Source organism: Conger conger, chromosome 6, assembly GCF_963514075.1.
Source record: "Conger conger chromosome 6, fConCon1.1, whole genome shotgun sequence".
NCBI lineage: Eukaryota > Metazoa > Chordata > Actinopteri > Anguilliformes > Congridae > Conger > Conger conger.
This window is the reverse complement of record NC_083765.1, coordinates 13,691,549-13,711,236: the sequence shown is the minus strand read 5'-3', so window position 1 is coordinate 13,711,236 and position 19,688 is coordinate 13,691,549. Positions and strand designations below refer to the sequence as shown.

The window sequence follows — 19,688 nt, the reverse complement described above, 5'->3', positions numbered from 1 at the left end:
TTTGCCTAAGGGAACGAGGGATTCAGTCATGAGACAATTTGCAAAAGTCACAGATTCAATTGCACAGTACAAGAGTGCCATCAAGAGTGAAAAGACAGCACAGCTGGGTGCACTTGAGTCCCAGAATACACACACCAATGTGCACTTCCAGAAATTGATAATGGACTTTGCTGCAACAATTGAACAGGCTCATGATAAAGCATTTAACATTGTGCAAGGAATATAAAAACAGGGAATATACAGTCACCAAGCACTTTATTAGGAAAAATTTTACTTTATTACACCTACTTATTCATGAAATTATCTAATCAGCCAATTGTGTGGCAGCAGTGTAATGCATACAACCATGTACATACAGGTCAGGAGCTTCAGTTAATATCCACATCAACCATCAGAATGGGGAAAGAAATGTGATCTAAGTGACTTTGACTGTGGAATGATTGTTGGTGGCAAACAGGGTTGTTTGAGTATTTCAAAAACTGCTGATCTCCTGGGATTTTCATGCACACTAGTCTGTAGAGTTGGCCAGAGAATAGCCAGACTGGTGAAAACTGACAATAAGGAGACAACAGTGGTATGCATAAGAGCATCTCTGAACACACAACGCATCATAACTCGAAGTGGATAGGCTACAGCAGTAGAAGTCTGAAAAAATAAGTCTAATAAATACCTAATAAAGTGCTCGGTGAGTGTATATTGTTAAATAATATGTCACATGAAATCAATCAAGTGTACCTCTCCACCCATTTACAGATTACAGGTATGCCTGGTGGCTCATCCTTCTAAGACAATTGTTTGTAGTATGTGGGTGTGCTCTGTGGTCTGGTATCAAAATATGACTGTGTCATAAGTTGGTGGACTTGTTTGCATCTCACTACACATCACTGACTTTTCAATTATCAACTGCCTGCAAATGAAAAGTATTCTTCTGAAGCAAAGACTGTGCTTTTTGAGAAGTGAGAAAACGCAGCAGAGATTTTCAAGTTTCTACACATTTATACAACCGCAAGGTTCACACATGTATAAGACACAAATGTATAAGAAATTGCGTAATAAATATGTACATCAGCCATAAGTTTGTTACTGTACAATTACACCAACACCTTCCCAAAATACGCCATGTTAACCTCTGTATTTGTTTCCACACAATCATATGCATAGGCAGATTTGTATGCAACTGTATGCAAACATGACTAAGAGATTGTATGTTTGATTTATTTTCTCCCCAGTTGGTAACTGCTGATTGTGCCTCTACTGCACTACCTGCTGTGTCACCAGCAATGCATTGCAAGGAACACTATTGCTAAAACACACTCACATCCTTTTGCGCTGACCTGCAAGCCAATTACTATTGTCCAACCTACATGTCACACAGGATAGAACCATTTTCCAGTGGAAGTGAGACCACTCGGTCCCAAAGAAATTTCGTTTTTATACGAATGGACTGATCTTTTATTTAAGTTGTTTCTTTTACATTTATTTTCCCCTGCTATGAGCGCTAGTGCTTGTTCCTAGTCATTCTTACTTAGAAAGCATGCACTAGGGCACACTATGAATTGACGTCATTCGGGACACCCCTATGGAGATAACTGGCAAGTTATGGACAACCATCGCAAATGGAATCCTAAAGAGGATCTATCTCTTGCCTGATTATTAAGCGTATCAAAGGAGTGCTGCGATAAACTGTTGTAAAAGTAACCCTTCATTGCATTATAATGTATTATACACCGCGTGTATCAGGCTATTTATGTGCCAATTATGTTTTCAAAATTTTCATCTGAAGATCCATCCGCTAACATTAACTCAGGCAAATCTCGGCCAGCCATACGTAGGCCCTTCCTCCAAATAAAGTGATACTTCTCTGGTTGGTCTCTCTCAGTTGTCGGTGAGGCCGGTGGGGCGGATCCCATATTGCTAATATTACGAAAAAAAGCAACACAATATATACTTAAACTTTAATCCTCAAACGAATAATCTCCCCCTGTGGATATAAAAACAGAATCGAAAAGGTAAGCGAATCTCAAAAGTGTGCTGTCATTCTGGCTTTGCAAGCTAATGAGGAAATGGTAGCTAGCGTTACCTAGCTAACGTTAGCAGGCATCATGCGTAATGCTAGCTAGCTAACGCTAGCATACGATCGTAATGAAAATAATGTAATTGTGTTAAAATTGATTTTCCCCCCTAGATACTGTCGAAGTACGTATTTTTACCCATTAATAGCATTCGTGACTGCTTTCACTTAGCGTATAGTGTCGGTACCGTAACGTTAACGTTATTCCTTATAACGTTAGTTTAACCGCAAAAAGAATGGACGAGAAGAACGGTCCAAAGGGCTGGAAGTAGTTCCGCTTAGCTGCTTGGGTTTGCTTCGTGAATTTTTATGCCTATGACCTAGTTCGCTTGGTAACTTGGGGATCTAGTGCTTATTAATGTAGTCTGCTACTATGCTACGATCATTTTCTAAGCGAAAATGGACTAAGTCTGGTTTGTCTTATTATTGAATTAGCTGGCTAACTATTAACTTCGCTTCATCATGTTAGATTGATAACGTTAGCTAGCTAGGGGAGTCTTACACCGACTGGACATCTTTAGGGAGGCCATTGATGTTGGATACTTCGTAGGAATGCTCGACATCCAGTTACTAATCTGTTCAAGCAAGACATTGGTGAGGAATTGGCTAGTCTGTTAAGCTGCTAGATATGACTAGCTAGCTAATTATCCCCCTTGTTGGCAGACGTTCACAGCCCCTTGACCGACAATATTTGGCTAGCGTTAACGTTACAATGGAAGACAACATTAACTAGAGCTAGAGGCATTACGTTTCACCGGGAGGTAGGTTGTAGGTTTCGAACTCTTAAGATTCGGTTTACTACAACTAGATGGCTAACGTTTTCGTTCTCTGCCCGTAATTATACCATTGTTATGCAGAAGCCTTTGTTGCTTTGCAGCTCCACACCGACCACTGGCGGTTGCCTGCAGTGCGAGAGCTCTTTCTTGTGTCCTGGACCAAAGCCCAGTACATCATTAAAAGTCATCGAAACGAATCTACGAAATCGTGATAGTTCTTTCAATTTGGAATCGAGGAAACGTACATCAATTGAATTGAAATATCGATTGGGTTATATTGTATTGGTATACTAGAAACAACTCTATAGGACATTTCACGGACAGTTAACAGTTATACAGTTGGATTTGGGAGACGATTATTTATTCCAAGTACTCTAATTATTCTACTTTTCTCTATGATAACCGACCGACGGTGAACAGATGCCCTCAGCGACGATTGGCAACAGGACTGTGCAGTCCTCAAGTCCGGATGTGGGGTCCGCTCCCGGATCGATCGGCCAGATCACCATGACAAGCCAATCGTCCGGAGCCCAAACTGAAGCTATGAAGCAAGTGCTCGGTGTCATTGACAAGAAGGTCCGCAACATGGAGAAGAAAAAGGTAACGCAATCCTACAATGTATAAGGTTATTAACAGCTGCAGTTTAGCATTGCATTACCACAAAAATACAATTATTAAGCAAACGTATAAGTTAGTAGTTTGAAGCATTCCATCCTTCAATGGCGGATTGTGATGGAATATGCGATCAGTATTTGTAATAATTTGTAATAAACGGAGAATCTTTGCTTTAAATGTATAAAATGTGCTTGTACGTAATCCCGACTTTACGGCATTGAACTCTGTACCAAGTGTCTGGGTTTTGTTGACTAAGAGAAGTTGGCCTACAATAGAGTTGCATGTTTATTTTTGCAGTGAAATGGCTTAAATTCGTAAGACATTTTAAACATCCCAGCTCCACGCTGGTAGTTTTGGGTCAGTGGTTGAAGACGGTGTAACTACAGTTGTGGATTACTGCAGTGTGACATGTACATAATGTAATGATGGCTATGAATGCCTATACCCATAGCAAATCATAAATGGCTAGTGCAAGCCATGGGCCGTCTTCGATGGCGTTTCAAGGCCGCATGCCAGGTTGCGTTGCAAGCGAGTTTAGCTAAATAATGTCAGCGCCACATGTAGCCAGTTTATGGCTAATTTTGTATCGTAGATTATGTTTCAGTCTTGAAATCGAAACTAAACTTTCAAACATTACTTTGTCATCGATATTTACGAGTTCATAGCGGCTAATTTGCAAATCTGTACAACTAACCGTTAGCTAGCTAACGTTAGCTAGCTGTGATGCAAGCCAGGATACTCGCCTACTCGTATTTTCTCAATTTAACTTTTGAAGTTGACTAGAAGCGTGTCAGATGTACCCAGCCAACATTAAAAGTTAGCTAGCATTGCTTTGTAGCAACATGGCTTGACTTTTGCTAGGTAACGTTAGCTACCCAGTTGCCAGCATTTCTAATATCCCGTTTTGTTTCCTTGGGTTTTTTGGGTCGAAAAGCAAACAGGCCTTTGGCTTTGTTATCATCAATCTAGCTAGCAACATCGTGTACCATAGCTAGTGTATGTCTGGTTTATGTTGGGAATTTACGCTTATCTCTCAACACATTTTTGAATTTGCACGTGAACTCTCGTATCAATTGGTTAGCAAGCTAACGCTAGTTAGCATAGCTGGCTATAATTGCAACCGAAATAACGGTAACTTAACGTTAGCCGTTTCGTAGAAAAAGACGATGTAAGTTACTACACAGATGACGAGTCGTGGTTTTGTCTCGGAATTAGTATCACAGTATCCCGTCTCGATTTGAAAATGCGTTAGATCAACACGAACATTCTGTCTAAAATGCGGTTTTCACGATAACAAGCTCTACAGTTTAGCCTAGCCAATTGATCTTTGGAGGCCAAAGCTACAGTCGAACAAGCAGGTGCCTGAATAGGTGGCTCCTAGCCAGAATACATTTATTATTGCGCCAATACAGATTCTAGTTAAATTAACTATACGTTGTTGATGTCTATTACGGTCGTTGCATATGGAAAATGAAGAGCATGCGGGAAAAATCTGCGATAGGCCTCTAATATCTCGCATAAGTATGAACTCTACGGGGTCCACCCCCAGATTTCGCACTCTTATTTTTTATTTTTTTGCACTTTACAAAACAAGTGCACATCGCACTGGTAGGGGAAATGCACATCCTGAAGACTGGCTATGCAGTGCGGCTATATGGTTTTGTCTGGTTCTTGTGAAAGAAGTCACCAGGATAAGAGAGTTTCCAACTTCCAGTAAATATCAACGTGTAACGTTTATTATCACATATGGGTCGTTTCAATGCACAGCAAATTATTTGCATCATTTTCACTGCACTTAAAGCAGCGTAAGAAACTCAAATAATTAATATTATGGGAAGTCTTGCTTTCCCACTTCATGGGTTTGGTGTTCCAATCTATCGGCATGTAACTTTCCAACAAACCAACATCTTTCATTTTCTAATGGGGAAAATATAGTTGTGTTGCCTCGAAGGCAAAAGTACTTTGTACCCTCCCCCCATTGTACCATAAACAATACTCCCTTTTGCAATGTTTCCCACAGGGCAAGCTGGATGACTATCAGGCAAAGAAAAACAAAGGAGAACGTCTCAACCAGGACCAGCTGGTAAGGGGAAAAAACCCCAAAACATTTAGCATATTTGCACTGTTGACGTGTGAGCTGAATCCTGTATTACCCCCTCCTCTGTATATTGATGCACTAAGCTGAAGTTGGAGTGTTCTAAATAACCGCCTCATGTCCCCCCCCCCCCCCCCCCCCCCGGTTCTCCTAAGGATGCCTTGTCCAAGTTCCAGGAAGTTGCAAATAATTTGGAATTTGCTCGAGAGCTGCAGAAGAGCTTCCTGGCTTTGGGTCAAGACGTGAGTGGATTTGGCCTTGTTTACAGTGTTACTGAAATTGCAACCGTGGCTCTGGTGAATTCTAAGCTCCTCCCTCTGCCTCTGTAGTGCTGTTTAAGCGTGGTCATCCTCTGTGACTGGTGGGCCTCAATGCTGCTAGAAAAGCCCCACATAAGAAGCCTAGAATGTCAAAAACGTTTTGTCCAAGGATAACAAGAAATGCATGATGACGTCGAGTCCTCCGCTCAATTGCTAGTTGGCTGTCTAGGTTTTGCTGAAACTTGCGAAAAGCCGGTTCTTGTGCCAATAGACAAGTTGCAGATCTACCAAAAACAACTGAAATGTTAAGTCTAAAGGGAAATGTTATTTTATTTGTTTTTTGAACACTAAAGGGTCTTACGCATTCACATTGTGTGTTCAGGCGTCAATGTCACCCTGTCCCTTTAAAGATTGTGGGTAATGGGGTTATTGAACTTGCCTCCCAAGGCAAGTTTTACCAATTAAAAAATTCCTATAGGCATTTGTTTCGCCTGAAATTTTTATTTGGTGAGCCTCTGGTTCAGGGATTATTAAATCATGAATCATGGTCCTCAAGAGCTGAACTGCTGCTTTTCCACCCTCCCTTTACCCGGGGGTCTCGTGTGAACGCAGTCTGACCAATCAGTAGCACTAATTGTACAGCCGATTACCTGGGCGAGAGGAGAAGCAGGGCTGGATGTTGATTGGAGGGTGCAGTGATTGGGCCGTGCCCCCTCAGATCCAGAAGGCGGTGAAGAAGTCTGCTCGGCGGGAGCAGCTGCAGCGGGAGGAGGCGGAGCAGAGGCGGCTGAAGACCGTGCTGGAGCTGCAGTTCCTCCTGGACCGGCTGGGCGAGGACGGCGTGCGGCAGGAGCTGAAGCAGGCCGGCGAGGCCTCCGCCCTGCTCTCCGACACCGACCTGTCCGCCCTCGACGAATTCTACAAGCTGGTGGGGCCCGAACCCGACCCCAACACCAGGTACCCATGCGCTACCGCTCTGAATTGGCTCCATTTCATTTTCAGTATGTTCCCGATTTTTATTTTATTTTAACCAGTTCTATTATATCACTCTTATTTACAGTAATGAGTAGGGGGCCCATATTAGGCAGGAAAAGTGCAGCCTATCAGATGAAGGATGGTAGTGGTGGTGTCCCGTTTGGGGTTGTGCTCTTATCTGATTTACGCAATGGGATCTTACCCCTCAGGTCACACAGGGATATGTGAAATGCCTACAGTGGGTTCAGTGCAGGGCAGTTGTAGGCTTTTATGATTTTATCAGAGCAATATCCAATGCAGATTTTCTGTCAACGATACTGTAACACGCTTTAAAGGATCCCTTCCTGAGTACAGCAGTCGACTGACTGGCAAACTAAGTTAACTGTATTCGAGTATCATAATATGCATACAATTACTCATTTTGTGAGTTCTACTGTAAGTTAACTTGCTTACTGCTGGCCGGCTGACTGCATTAGATTACTGTGGACATCTTGGCTATGTAGGTAGGATGTGACTACTTCCAAGGAAAAATTTTAATGTATTCATGGAATTAATGTGCAAAGTCTCTGCTCTCTTTGGCTTGATCCAAGGAATGTCAAAGTATTTTAAGAGAATTACAGCCCCCAGTGAATTCCTCAATCATCAGTACGCCATGTGTCTGTGGATGTAGGAAAGAGCGTTGAGGGAAAACAAAATGGTTGATCCAGTTTATGTGAAATGTCACGTGACATCTTTGTGAAGGTGGGCTCAGGGATTGTAACTATGTCTAATGACTCCTGGCATGTGGCTCTCTCTCAGGCTGACGGAGCAGTTTGAGCAGGCCTCCCTGCATTATTGGGACCTTCTGGAAGGCAAGGACAAAGCCGTGGCTGGAACCACATGTGAGTGGGGTGAGGGTGGGGCTGTGCCGTCTCTCGTGTCTGCCTGCATGTGACGCAGGGCTCCTCGCCCGCACGGTCTTCACTGCAGGGGAACCCACAGGGGATGAGCTCTCTGGCTGTGCTCCCATAAGGACTCCTTTCGGCCCTCAAATAATTGTCCGAATTGCAAACTAGAATTGGAATGGGGAAGGCAGTTTCTTCCAGCGTGTTGTCATTTAAAATAGGTGGTCCTCTGAAAGTATTATGTTGTGTTTATTGTGATAATTTGTGAAATATTGTGTTTTCAAATACTTGGATGTAATGTTAAGAAGGTACTATGCTAGTGCATGATGCAAGTTGTGCGTATTTGCAAAAGCCTGTTAATTTAGCAAACAGGATATGATTCGAGCTCCTTGCTTTGGGGGAGGGGGTTGGTGGGGTGTGGAGCTCCGTGCTTTTGGGGAGGGGGTTGGTTGGGTGTGGAGCTCTGTGCTTTGGGGGAGGGGGTTGGTTGGGTGTGGAGCTCTGCTTTGGGGGAGGGGGTTGGTGGGGTGTGGAGCTCCTTGCTTTGGGGCAGGGGGTTGGTGGGGTGTGGAGCTCCTTGCTTTGGGGGAGGGGGTTGGTGGGGTGTGGAGCTCCTTGCTTTGGGGGAGGGGATTGGTGGGGTGTGGAGCTCCTTGCTTTGGGGGAGGGGGTTGGTGGGGTGTGGAGCTCCTTGCTTTGGGGGAGGGGATTGGTGGGGTGTGGAGCTCCTTGCTTTGGGGGAGGGGGTTGGTGGGGTGTGGAGCTCCCTGCTTTGGGGGAGGGGTGCGGCGGGGTGGACAGGAACGCTCCAGGGCCCTGACTCAGCAGCAGGGCCGGTTGCCAGGCGAGGGGCTCGGCCCGCCGGGCGCTCTCTGTGGAATTCTGTAGGCGACGGCAGTGACCGCCAGGGCAGCTGGGAAGGCTGCTGTGCCATGCTCTGGCGTGCTCTGAATGTGCAGGGATCCGCTCTTTACGGCTCGGGAGGGAGGCCGGGGGCTGTAGCTCAGTCCTGCGCTTGTGGCTCGTGCGTGAAGCTGGAGCACTGGGGAAAGGGTGCTGCCCTCACTGTCCCGCATGGGAGTGGGGTGGTCGGAGCCATTACACTGAATTACTGCTGAATGCACCTTACTGAGTTTCTCCTGAAGGAACTAATTCTTGCTTTGAATCCCAGTGAAACCAAAGCATGGATTAAATAAAGGTCTCAATTTAACCTAATTATTGAGCTCAGAGACACCATGAGGAATATTTCTGAGCAAAATATGTTTAAGCAAATTCGTCGTCTGGAATGTCTGCTGGTGTACAATAGTGTTGCGCAAACCCCCTGAAGTGGGTTTGCACTTTTGAGCCATGGATTCCCTTTCCAGTTCTTTTATTCCCATAGGCAATTAGATATCTGCAGAAAATAAGGTCTGTGGTTAACATGCCTAAGAGTTTCATGTTTTGTTCTATGACATGAAGTGTATTGTTATATTGAAACTACAACATGTCGCAATCTGCCAGCCACCTTGATTGGTTTCATACTAGACAGCCTGTATGTGATGACCATTGTAGTTTCAATATAACCCCTCGTTGGCCACTTCCTTTTTTTAAATGCATAAGGGCTTCAATAATATTTTGCCTAATTCCGAATGCCTATGGGGGGTTAAAAAGCATTGCAGTCTTTCAAGGCAACCCATAGATACTGCAGTCCATATTTAAATATTTTGACTCGCTGTGATTGGTGCCCACTTTCGCAGACAAATCCCTAAAAGAGACACTGGATAAGGTGTTGCAGAGTGGGTACTTTGAGCGAACCCACACGCACCAGAATGGCGTGTGCCAGGAGGAGGAGGAGGAGGAGGAAGAAGAGGTGGAGGAGGAAGGAGGGAGACAGTCTGGGGTGGCAGAGTCTGAGCCTGAGGAACGACCCACAGAGCCAGGTAAGGCTGTAATGCCCAATCATAGAGCCAGGTAACCCATTAACTCCCAATCATAGAGCCAGGTAACCCAGTAACTCCCAATCATAGAGCCAGGTAACCCATTAACTCCCAATCATAGAGCCAGGTAACCCATTAACTCCCAATCATAGAGCCAGGTAACCCATTAACTCCCAATCATAGAGCCAGGTAACCCAGTAACTCCCAATCATAGAGCCAGGTAAGGCTGTAACTTCCGTTTAGAGCCAGGTTACAACCCCTCACAGTTAATGTTATCACATTTCCATCAATAAGACTGAAAATGAATTGTTCTTGCAGACAATTTTCATATTTTTACAGCTTTACTTTATATGACACACCTCATCAAGGGGTGTTTTCAGCTTTGTTCTCATTGAGGAATAGCCTTCCCAGAGCCAAGTAACCTCCCACCCATCTACTCACAGAGCCAGGCATCTTGGCATAAACTTGGCAAGGGAACTTGTTATGAAGTGTGTGGCGTTTCTCCAGAGGATCTGTACCTGTCCAGGGTGTGTAAGTGTCTCATCTTGTTTCAGAGGGTGAGGTACCTGAAGATTACTTGGAGCCCATTGAAGTGGAAGCTACAGAGGTGAGCCATGTTCCCCTTGTAATGCTCCACCTGCCAGCGCATATCTCAACTTTTTTAAAGAATGTGTCGACCTGTAGTCGTAAAATTTGGGCACCCATTGTAAATTGCCATTTACAATTAATACCTTGGTGAACGGCAAACCTGAACTGAAAAAAAATATTTCTTAGGCCCACACCCAGGTGATTGTCTCCTGAGGGTGTCAATGAATTGGGTGAATATACTTCCGGGGCTGAACCTTTTATAAATGGTAAATGGTTGGCATTTATATTGCGCCTTTATCCAAAGCGCTGTACAAGCGCTGTACAATTGATGCTTCTCATTCACCCATTCATACACACATACTTTATTCTGAAGTAACTTTATTCTGAAGTGAGTTCTAAAGTATCCAACTGCTATGGCTGTTCTGTCTGGTGTTAACAACCATGGGTTCCTCTAAACAGTTTCCCAAGGATGTCAGAATGAAGATGGTTAATTTCCACCAAGAAGGCTGCAAAATACTCAACGTTTCAAACGGCCTATTTCCACTGTCAGAAACATTATTATAAAATGGAAGATAAATGGAACTGTTGAGGTCAAGGCAAAGTCTGGAAGACTTAAGGTAGCAGGCACAGGGGTAGGGGCGACATGGCTCAGGCAGTAAGAGCAGTCGTCTGGCAGTCGGAGGGTTGCCGGTTCGATCCCCTGCCCGGGCTGTGTCGGAGTGTCCCTGAGCAAGACGCCTAACCCCCAAATGCTCCTGACGAGCTGGTTGGGGCCTTGCATGGCAGCCAATCGCCGTTGGTGTGTGAGTGTGTGTATGAATGGCTGAATGGAGAAGCATCAATTGTACAGTGCTTTGGATAAAAGGCGCTATATAAATGCCTGCCATTTTACAGGTCATGTTGTTCACAGGACAACAATGCAGCATGCTTTAAACATCAAAGACCTGTATGGCAGTTGCCATAAAGAAGCCTTTCCTACAACCACAACACAAAATGAAGCGTCTGAAGTTTGCAAAAGAAAACATTGAAGCATGAAGCCTTTAAAACGGTGTGCTTTGGACTGACAAAACCAATACTGAACTCTCTGGCCGCCACCAAAGAATGCATCTTATGGAGAAAATACATGCAAAGCCTTTGTAGAGAAGAACGCTTTGCCATCTGCTACGCTTGGAGGTGGATCCATTATGCTTTGGGTTTGTGTGGCAGCTGGAGGTACAGGAAATATTGTGCGAGTGAAAGGAAGAATGGATTCCACCATATTAAGAAATTCTGGATGATCTCAAGCATACCTCAAAATCAACCATGACGTACCTCCAGGAAAGACGTATGAAGGTTTTGGAATGTCCACCACTGTCTCCAGACTTGAATATTATTAAAAATCTGTGGAGAGAGCTCAATTGCACTGTAGGTGCAAGGAGGCCGAAGAATATTTCTGAGTGTTCTGCCTGGAAGAATGGGGGGAAAATTACAAAAGTGAGAATTGAAAGACTCCTAGTTGGCTTGCAAAGTATTAACTGACAGGGTTCCCAAAGGTTTGCACAGGGAATTTTTGAAACAAAAAAATTACAAATTAAAAATAAAAATGCTTTAAAATTTGGGTAAATGTCTCATCTTTAACTTTGTACCATTACAAGCTCAGGTTCGCTTCTGTTCACCAACAAATGAATTGTAAAAGGCTTTTTGACCAGGGGTGTCAATTTTTGCATATGACTATTTGGTTATGCCAAAATTTGGATGGTACTTCCTTTATTCATTTATTTATATATATATTTAAACATTATTTATATTTTTTGTCCTTCCCTACTTATGCTGTTCTTTTTAATATATATTTTTTTAGTTTGTAAACAGACAGTTTATCCCAGAGGCTTCCTACAGCAACAGCGACAAGGAGCAAGATGATGACTGGAGTGCACAGTCTGAGGTGGGCACTTAGTAACTCGCTGAATAAACTCGCTTTGATGGACTGACATTTCCAAGTCTCTGGAAAACTTGGACGAGCTTGAACTTTTCTGTACTTGAATTTGCTCTCCTTTGTACGATTATACGTAGCCTGTACAAATAAATCATGGCATACTCCAATTCTTTCAGAGCTGATGGTTACATTTTGGGTGTGGGTATTTTATTTATGCTTTCCCTTAGTCATTCATTTGCAAGTTGTGTCCATGAGAATCGCTTTTTGATGGCGAATGTTTGAAATACTCAGGACTTTGTTTTCATACAAACAGTCTTGGTTGTTGAGTAAGAAGTGCGTTGTGTTAAGGGCGTAGGCAGCTGAATCGGTGCTGAAAGTGGCTGTTGCCCGCAGGTTGCCAGTGGTGTCCCCCAGCAGCAGCCCGCCCCCCTGCAGTCGGCTCCGCCCCCCGTCACCCCTGAGCCAATGGAGCTGAATTCTGTGACCCCTGTCCCCGCCCCCGTGCCCACCCCCGACCCCGTGGTGCGCAAGCAGGCGGTGCAGGACCTGATGGAGCAGATGCAGGGGCCCTACAACTTCATGCAGGTGAGCTGATGCCCTACTGCTAATGCCCCATTTCCTCTTAATCCCCTGGGTGCAGTGACCAATCCCATGTGTCCCCTGATCCGGCTGAGCTGCCTGTCAGAAACGCGAACACACACGATGTTGCACATTCTGCAGTCCCGCAGTCACTGTGCAGTTGGACAGGGCTGCAGCCTTACGCTGCTCATGCTCAGTCTGAACCCTGCCCGTGCCTGCCCCTCCCTCAGGACTCCATGCTCGAGTTTGACGGCCAGGCCCTAGATCCGGCCATCGTGTCGGCCCAGCCCATGAAACCTGCTCCCAATATGGACCACGCGCAGATGGTTTGCCCCCCAGGTAGGCTAACGCCTTCCCTGATCAAATGTGAAACTTTAGTCTGAAGTGGCTGTTATACGGAATGTCCCGTCCCTGTAGCCCAGAAGTAGAGTGCATGACAACCGAAGACCGTTCTTGTGTCTCTACACAACATTTTACTGTTATCTAAGCTATGAGTGTACCAGTGTTGGTGTATTCAGCTAATTTAGCCAGGGTATTTGAAGGAAACTCAAACCTGCATGCACACCAGCCCTTCTGTGTCCTAAGCGTTGTTTTTGGTGCAGGCCACGCAGAATCCCGGCTGACGCAGCCCCCTCCAGTCCCCGTGCAGCCAGAGCCCACGCAGGTAAGCGCTTCCCCCTCGCCTGTGCCCGCTCGCTAGCGTTCAGCCCAGTGCCCTGCCACCAAGCGCACCCTCTTCCCCCCCCTGCCCCCCTCAGGTACCCCTGGTGTCCCCCACACCCGAGGCTTTCTCCACGACACCCCCGCTCTACCAGCCCTCACACGCAGCCGAACCCCGGCCCCCTTCAGAGCCGCTCGACCCCATCCAGGTACCGGCCGCGCCTCCGCTGACTGCATGGGCTTGTGGCTGCACGCTGTGTCACTGTGAGAACAACCGTGCTCATACTGGCCCTATCTTTTTCTTTAGTTATTCCTCTTGCGGTAATAAACAGCCTTCAGAGACCATGTGAGGAACGCTTATCTATTGAGTGTTGATAAGACGGCCAAGCAGCAAGGTCATAAAGTTTCTATGTGATCATGTGATCATGTTTTTTTTTGTTTTTTTTCCCAGTTGCATGGAAACTGCAAGGCCTTGCTGCCTTGGCTGTCTTATCAGTACCCAATAGATACCAGTGAAGCTTTTCACATGGCCTCTTGCTTTTAGGTGTGTGCTGCCAAAGCATGAAACTAAAGCTGGCCTATATGCCCTGTCATGGTGGCGGTTCTTGCGTAAAAATAATAATAATAAAAAAAACCTGATTCTATGCATCTTGCACGGCTTTCTTTAGTGAATTGCATGCATCTCTAGACCCGTCTCTGTATGCACGCAGGTGACTGAAATGCTGTGTGTCTGCGCATGCAGGTGTGTTTGTGTACAGGTATCGCTTGCTGCACTTCTACCCGGGCTGTACAAGCGCATGTCTGTTTCTGTGCTGTGCGACGGTGTGTGTGGCTGTATTTTTGGGTGTGTGTGCGCTCGTACGGGTTTGAGTGACCATGTGCTGCTCCCCTACCCAGGCTGCACGAGTGTGTGTTTCCTTGGTGTATGTGTGTAGCTCCCCTATCCAGGCTGTACGAGCTTTGTGTGTGTGTGTGTGTGTGTGTGTGTGTGTGTGTGTGTGTGTGTGTGTGTGTGTGTGTGTGTGTGTGTGTGTGTGTGTGTGTGTGTGTGTGTGTGTGTGTGTGTGTGTGTGTGTGTGTGTGTGTGTGTGTGCCTCTACCCAGGCTGTACGAGTGTGTGGCTGTGCTGTGGGTGTGTAGGGGTGTGTGTGTCAGTGACTGTGTGCCTCTACCCTGGCTGTACGAGCGTGTGGCTGTTTTTCTGCTGGATGGGTGTGTGCGCGTGTCAGTGTGTGTGACTATGTGCTGCGCCTCTCCCCGGGCTGTACGTGTGTGTCTGTGTGTGTGTATAGGGCTGTGAGTGACTGTGTTGCGCCTCTCCCCAGGCCTCCATGGCCCTGTCGTCAGAGCAGCCCCCCTCCTCCTCCCAGCCCCCTGCGTTCCAGCCCGTCTCCAAACCCCTGCACAGCAGCGGCATTAACGTCAACGCTGCGCCCTTCCAGTCCATGCAGACGGTAGGCATCTGCTACGGGATGGTTCCCCCTCCTCCGCTCCTCTTTCCCCCTCCTCCTCCTCCTCCTCACCTGTCCACCCCCTCGCCCCTCCTCTCTGCTCTACCCCACCGTTTCAGCACTGACCTTACAGATGTTTGCGTTTTTGCCTCAGAATGTAGCTAAAAGCTCAGTATGAGTCGGTCGGTAGAACCAGGCTTTTGTTTCTGTGTGGGTTTATAATTGGGCTGTATGCTTCATCAACTCTTAATATGTAGCTGTGGAGAGTGAATCATTGACTGTTTAGCCATTTTATTGCATCCTTTTTGGTCTTAAGTTAAAAGACTGCAACTGTGAAATGCTGAAATATTATTAATCCATTAGAGCCAACAAAACGAATGTGACCGTGTTTTAATTAGCTGCGCAGGCTTTATCGTAAATTGAATCTTCCACACTGACTGTAGAAGTTTACGCTGTTTAAAGGTCAAAATTAAGTGGCTGTCAATAGCATGTACACTGCCCTGCCATGCGTGGTGATTGGTAACTATCAATATTAAATCTGTTCTGTAATCTGATATTGCCTGACTGGAGGTCCAATTGTCCAGCAACAAAAGGCCATTTGCTTGTAATTCCTAGCTGTTCCTGTTCTACGGTTTACACTATCGGTAGCGCTGTCTCTTAGCTACATTCGTGCACAGAACCAGGTACTAAGGCCACTAGATAATTGGATTGACTGGTGCACATTTCACTTTCCTCCCTTTTAAGGTGTTCAATCTGAATGCGCCCGTACCCCCGGCCAATGAGGCGGACTCTCTGAAGCAGCCCGGCCAATACCAGAGCAACTACGGCCAGGGCTTCAGCGGGCAGACGCAGCACGCCGTGGAGCAGCCCGACATGCAGCCGGAGCAGCTGCAGGCTGGTGAGCAGGGCTGGGGGGAAGAGTCTGCCATAGGGACACATGCAGTTCGAGGGAACGGAGGGACCTTTCAGCACAATTGACTATCTTTTGTTGTACTTTAGAGTTTAGTCTAGGTGCAATCTGTTGTATTTGTATTCATATTGTATTTGCGTTTGTAATTATATTGGAACTGTAGGTACTGGCCTAATTACTTGCATGACCCAATGACATACTGACTTGGCCTACTTTACCCTCTGCACTAGAACTTAATGTTCATGTCTGTGCAGCTGATTATGATGTGAATTGTACCTTATCCAACCGGTTCTGTAATTTGTTCTAATGACATTGGTTTGCATGTGTTGTATGTCAGTTTGGATAAGTCTTGTATGTCTGCTACATGTAATGTAAAAGGCTATTTCACAGTATTGGTTGCTTGAAAGGTCATAGCTCTTGGGGGATGGCGTTTCTTGATGGAGCAGTCCTAGCCTCTGATTCTGGTCAACAGTGTCCTACTGACCATCGAGTCATGATATCCCCCCCCCCCCTTTCCCCCCCAGTTGTTGGTGCCTTCCACACCCAGGACCAAACCATTCCGGCCAGCGGGGGTCACCAGGCGGTCTCCCCGCAGCCCCAGCAGCAGGGCACGGCGTTCGGCCGGCCGGGGCAGTCCTTCTACAACAGCAGGGCGGTGTCCCGGGGCGGGCCCAGGAATGCGCGCGGCATGATCAACGGCTACCGCGGCGCCTCTAATGGCTTCAGAGGTGAGCGAAACGCCGCGCCCCTTCTGAACTGTCAGGTCCGCCGCATTATCTATGTCCGCGCCAGACCCTGTATCTGTGTGTCTGTAGCTGTCCAGCCAGCACTCTGTTTTCACTTCATTTTGTTTATTGGAAGTATGTCAGTACTTCTATTCAGTTTTATAGATGTATACATTCTGTCCAGAAGTTTCCTGAGAGAATGTTGCCATGTCTAAGTGCTTTGGTTAATTGGACGCTTCTCTTTGAGATAATGATCAGTTAATTTCAGTGATACTTGTTCCAAACAAATTCAAAGAAGACTGATGGTGCGAGGTATACACTGAAAGTGCACAGACGTGCCAGCCAGGGCTGAGGCTGTCATCGTAGCGACAGAATGCATTAGGGACAGACTGCCTCTCAGCAGTAGCAGAATGCCTGTGCCAACGGTGATAAATAGTGGATGAGTCTGACATGCCAAGTCTGAACGTTTCTCGTCCATGATGTAGCGAGAAATTAGCTGATGTCAAATGGCTAGTGGCAGAAAAGTATCCTAATGAGCTTGTTACTGAAAATACTGTGTTTCCCAGCTCAGCACTTTACCAGCAACTTCTCTGATTAGGTAGCCAACTTGTGAAATACAAGTAACAAGCAACCTGCTCACTAGCAAGCCACAACGCTTGCTTTATGTAGTATAGCTACCGTGCGACATACACTTTAAAGTAGTTTTCACAAGGAGAGAGCGTTTATACTGGGTTCAACCTCAGCTTTCACAAACAAGAATTCTTCGTATTTTTGGTGTACGCAATGGTGTGCCTTTCTTTATTAAAGTATCGAAAGAAAATGAATGCGACAGTTGTAGTTTCCATATCCTTTGCTAGGAATGTTGGTAAAGGTAAGAGTTCAGGAAACTCATGGATACCAACTCCAGTAAATGTGTATTTATTAGCTTACTTAAATGGTGTACATTGCTCTGCTGTTTTGATTTAATCTATGGCCTCATGAGTGTATTTATTCTGTACCCTAATCTACTTGCTTTTCCGTTGTGATAGTGTTATTCCTAGTAGGGCTGGGACAGTTCAGTTCCAGTGAGTTGAGCAGTAGGTTTACCTGCTCTATTAAAGTGCTCCGCTGAGTCCTTGGGTTTGTTCCACATTCTGAGCAGTTATGCTCCATGTTAGTGTTGTTTCTCCTTCTTTATTCAGAAGTGGGTTATAGCTGGCAGGATAATCAGCCATAGTACGTGTTTGTAATTACGCTGATGTCGAAGAAGCGGTGCGTCAAGGGAGCAGTGTGCTCCATGGGAACAGAGCTGGGAGGTTCCTACCTGGTCCTAAAGTGGAATGGTTGCGTTGCAGGTGGATATGATGGATACCGGCCGCCGTTTCCCAACACTCCGAACAGTGGCTACGGACAAGCCCAATTCAACACCCCTCGTGACTATTCCGGCAGCAGCTACCAGCGGGTAAGACCCCCTTGACATCATTCTTCCCCTGCTCAGACTTGCATGTAGCAGTTTTAATTCCTGCGGTCTCACTTAAGACTTTTACTTCATCCGTCCGTCACGGTGAAACCTTCTGCCGTTGTTTCACAAACCCTGAGTTCTGCTCAAACGCATCATTTTGAGTTGGATTGCGGCTTGCCTGCGTTTGTGAAATACTAAGCCCACGTGATGTTTTTTAGAGGATGTTGTTTTGCATGAAGGCGGCTAATCGCGGTAACGGGGTAGCCGGTGACCGAGTACGGCTGATGGGCAAGTCGGGTGCATTGCATCATGGTCTGTCCGGGCTGTGATGTCGGTGTTTTCTCTCTCCACTCAGGACGGGTACCAACAGAACTACAAGCGTGGAGCCGGCCAGGGGCCTCGAGGGTGCTCCCGAGGCAACGCTCAAGCCATGCGCTCGTAAAAGGTGTACGGATGGACGGACAGACTGACAGCCTAGGCCACGGTGAACATTCAAACCGGAGAATGCAAATGCCCCAGCCCACACTTTTTTTAACCACTTTTATTTTTTTTTTCTATCTCTCATCAGTGGTATTTCCCCAGCATTTTGATTGGAGTAAGCCTGCTTTGAGCTATTAAAAAAAGGAAAAAAAATACCAACGTAACAGTTTTAGTGAGTCTAATCACACGCCAAGCTGAAATCATCAGCGTCAGGATTTGAAGCAAGCTTGTGTTTGGAAAACAAATAGCTATTCCTGTAAACTTGAAAGAATTTTCATTAATTTATTTTTTGTATAAAATAAAACGCAAAAAAAAAAAACTGCCACTGCTGGTCCAATCCTTGGGAGTTTTTTCTTTTTAGTTTCACAGCCCCTGCCCTCCCCTTTTTTTTTTTTTTCTTTTTTATTCATTTGGTTTCTAAAAGCTTTTGAGCTTTACCTTCTGAAAGAAACTCCCACCAGTTCCTCAGTTTGTATATGGATGTTGCTTCTTGAGTGAGTTTCAATAAAGTTGTGTTGCATTAACCTGCAGTGTGCTACTGATTTGCTTTGTGGGTCCTGCTTTCACCAATACCTGTGCCAGAGCTCTGTGGAGCAGGAATACCCAACTTTGCTAGCATTAGATTTAGATCAGCGTTTACATCTTATAGCTCAGAACACCTAACCAGGAAGTGAATGTTATTTGTACCGATTTGCGACTGGTTGGTGTTCAACGTTTGTGGCTTGCTCTCACTATTCCCGCTCACCCTTGCGGCCACCATTCCATGAGGTCACATGCCATTGATCGATCAGATCATTTCTGGGACCAGATGATCAGGGGACCCCTTCATTAACCTGGCTTAGGTTTAGAAGAAGTATGGGGGAATGTTTGCAAGTTTGATTATGGGGGAATATCGTATGGTATGGGGTATCCTATATTGTGTAATGAGAGCTGGTTTAGATGTAGATTTTGTTTTGACCTCTAAATTACCAAATGGAAAGGATCAAGGTCTTGCTTGAACATGAACATGAAGAGGAGTTTAGGTGCTCGTCAAGAAGAAATCCTGTACCCTCACCAGCCCTTTTCGGAGAAGATGGGACGCGTTGTATTTTTTTTTGGCAGCACGCTTCTGCTGCCCCCTAGTGAAGATGTGAAATGGACCAGTGCTACTTGCTTTCTTCTGTAAGTGGGGAAAAAAAAGGTCAATAAAGAATGAATTTGCATTAAAATGAATATCAAGCTTCAGCGTGATTGGTTCAGCTACTCTTGTAATGACTTTTTATTCAAAGAATTCAAGCCACAGTACACTGAAGACAGTGAAGCATGATGGTGAAAAAATCACGGTATGGGGATGCTTTTCATACTACGGTG

At 45.7% G+C, this 19,688-nt stretch overlaps 1 protein-coding gene across 2 annotated transcripts; it reads left to right on the top strand.

Annotated features, from left to right (window-relative positions):
* Nucleotides 1-1,849: 1,849 nt before the first annotated feature.
* Nucleotides 1,850-18,862, top strand: LOC133130578 (caprin-1-like). 2 transcript variants are annotated; one of them, XM_061245243.1, is made up of 18 exons: nucleotides 1,850-2,009; nucleotides 3,268-3,447; nucleotides 5,483-5,545; nucleotides 5,713-5,799; nucleotides 6,536-6,774; nucleotides 7,591-7,673; nucleotides 9,413-9,595; nucleotides 10,147-10,199; nucleotides 12,018-12,101; nucleotides 12,486-12,677; nucleotides 12,902-13,010; nucleotides 13,274-13,335; nucleotides 13,430-13,540; nucleotides 14,657-14,785; nucleotides 15,527-15,680; nucleotides 16,217-16,420; nucleotides 17,752-17,858; nucleotides 18,214-18,862. In XM_061245243.1, the coding sequence occupies exons 2-18, from the start codon at nucleotides 3,268-3,270 to the stop codon at nucleotides 18,298-18,300; spliced, it is 2,127 nt and encodes a 708-aa protein (XP_061101227.1). In that variant the 5' UTR covers nucleotides 1,850-2,009; the 3' UTR covers nucleotides 18,301-18,862. The 2 variants fall into 2 exon arrangements, with proteins under 2 accessions (XP_061101227.1, XP_061101228.1); XM_061245244.1 differs by lacking the exon at nucleotides 13,430-13,540.
* Nucleotides 18,863-19,688: the final 826 nt, after the last annotated feature.

What these genes read in the sequence shown, in the direction of transcription:
- LOC133130578 (XM_061245243.1), top strand. Translation starts at nt 3,268, where the DNA reads ATGCCCTCAGCGACGATTGGCAACAGGACTGTGCAGTCCTCAAGTCCG. An exon ending in TTGAAGTGGAAGCTACAGAG is followed by an intron (nt 10,200 to 12,017) that starts GTGAGCCATGTT and finishes ATATTTTTTTAG; the next exon opens with TTTGTAAACAGACAGTTTAT. An exon ending in AGCCGCTCGACCCCATCCAG is followed by an intron (nt 13,541 to 14,656) that starts GTACCGGCCGCG and finishes GCCTCTCCCCAG; the next exon opens with GCCTCCATGGCCCTGTCGTC.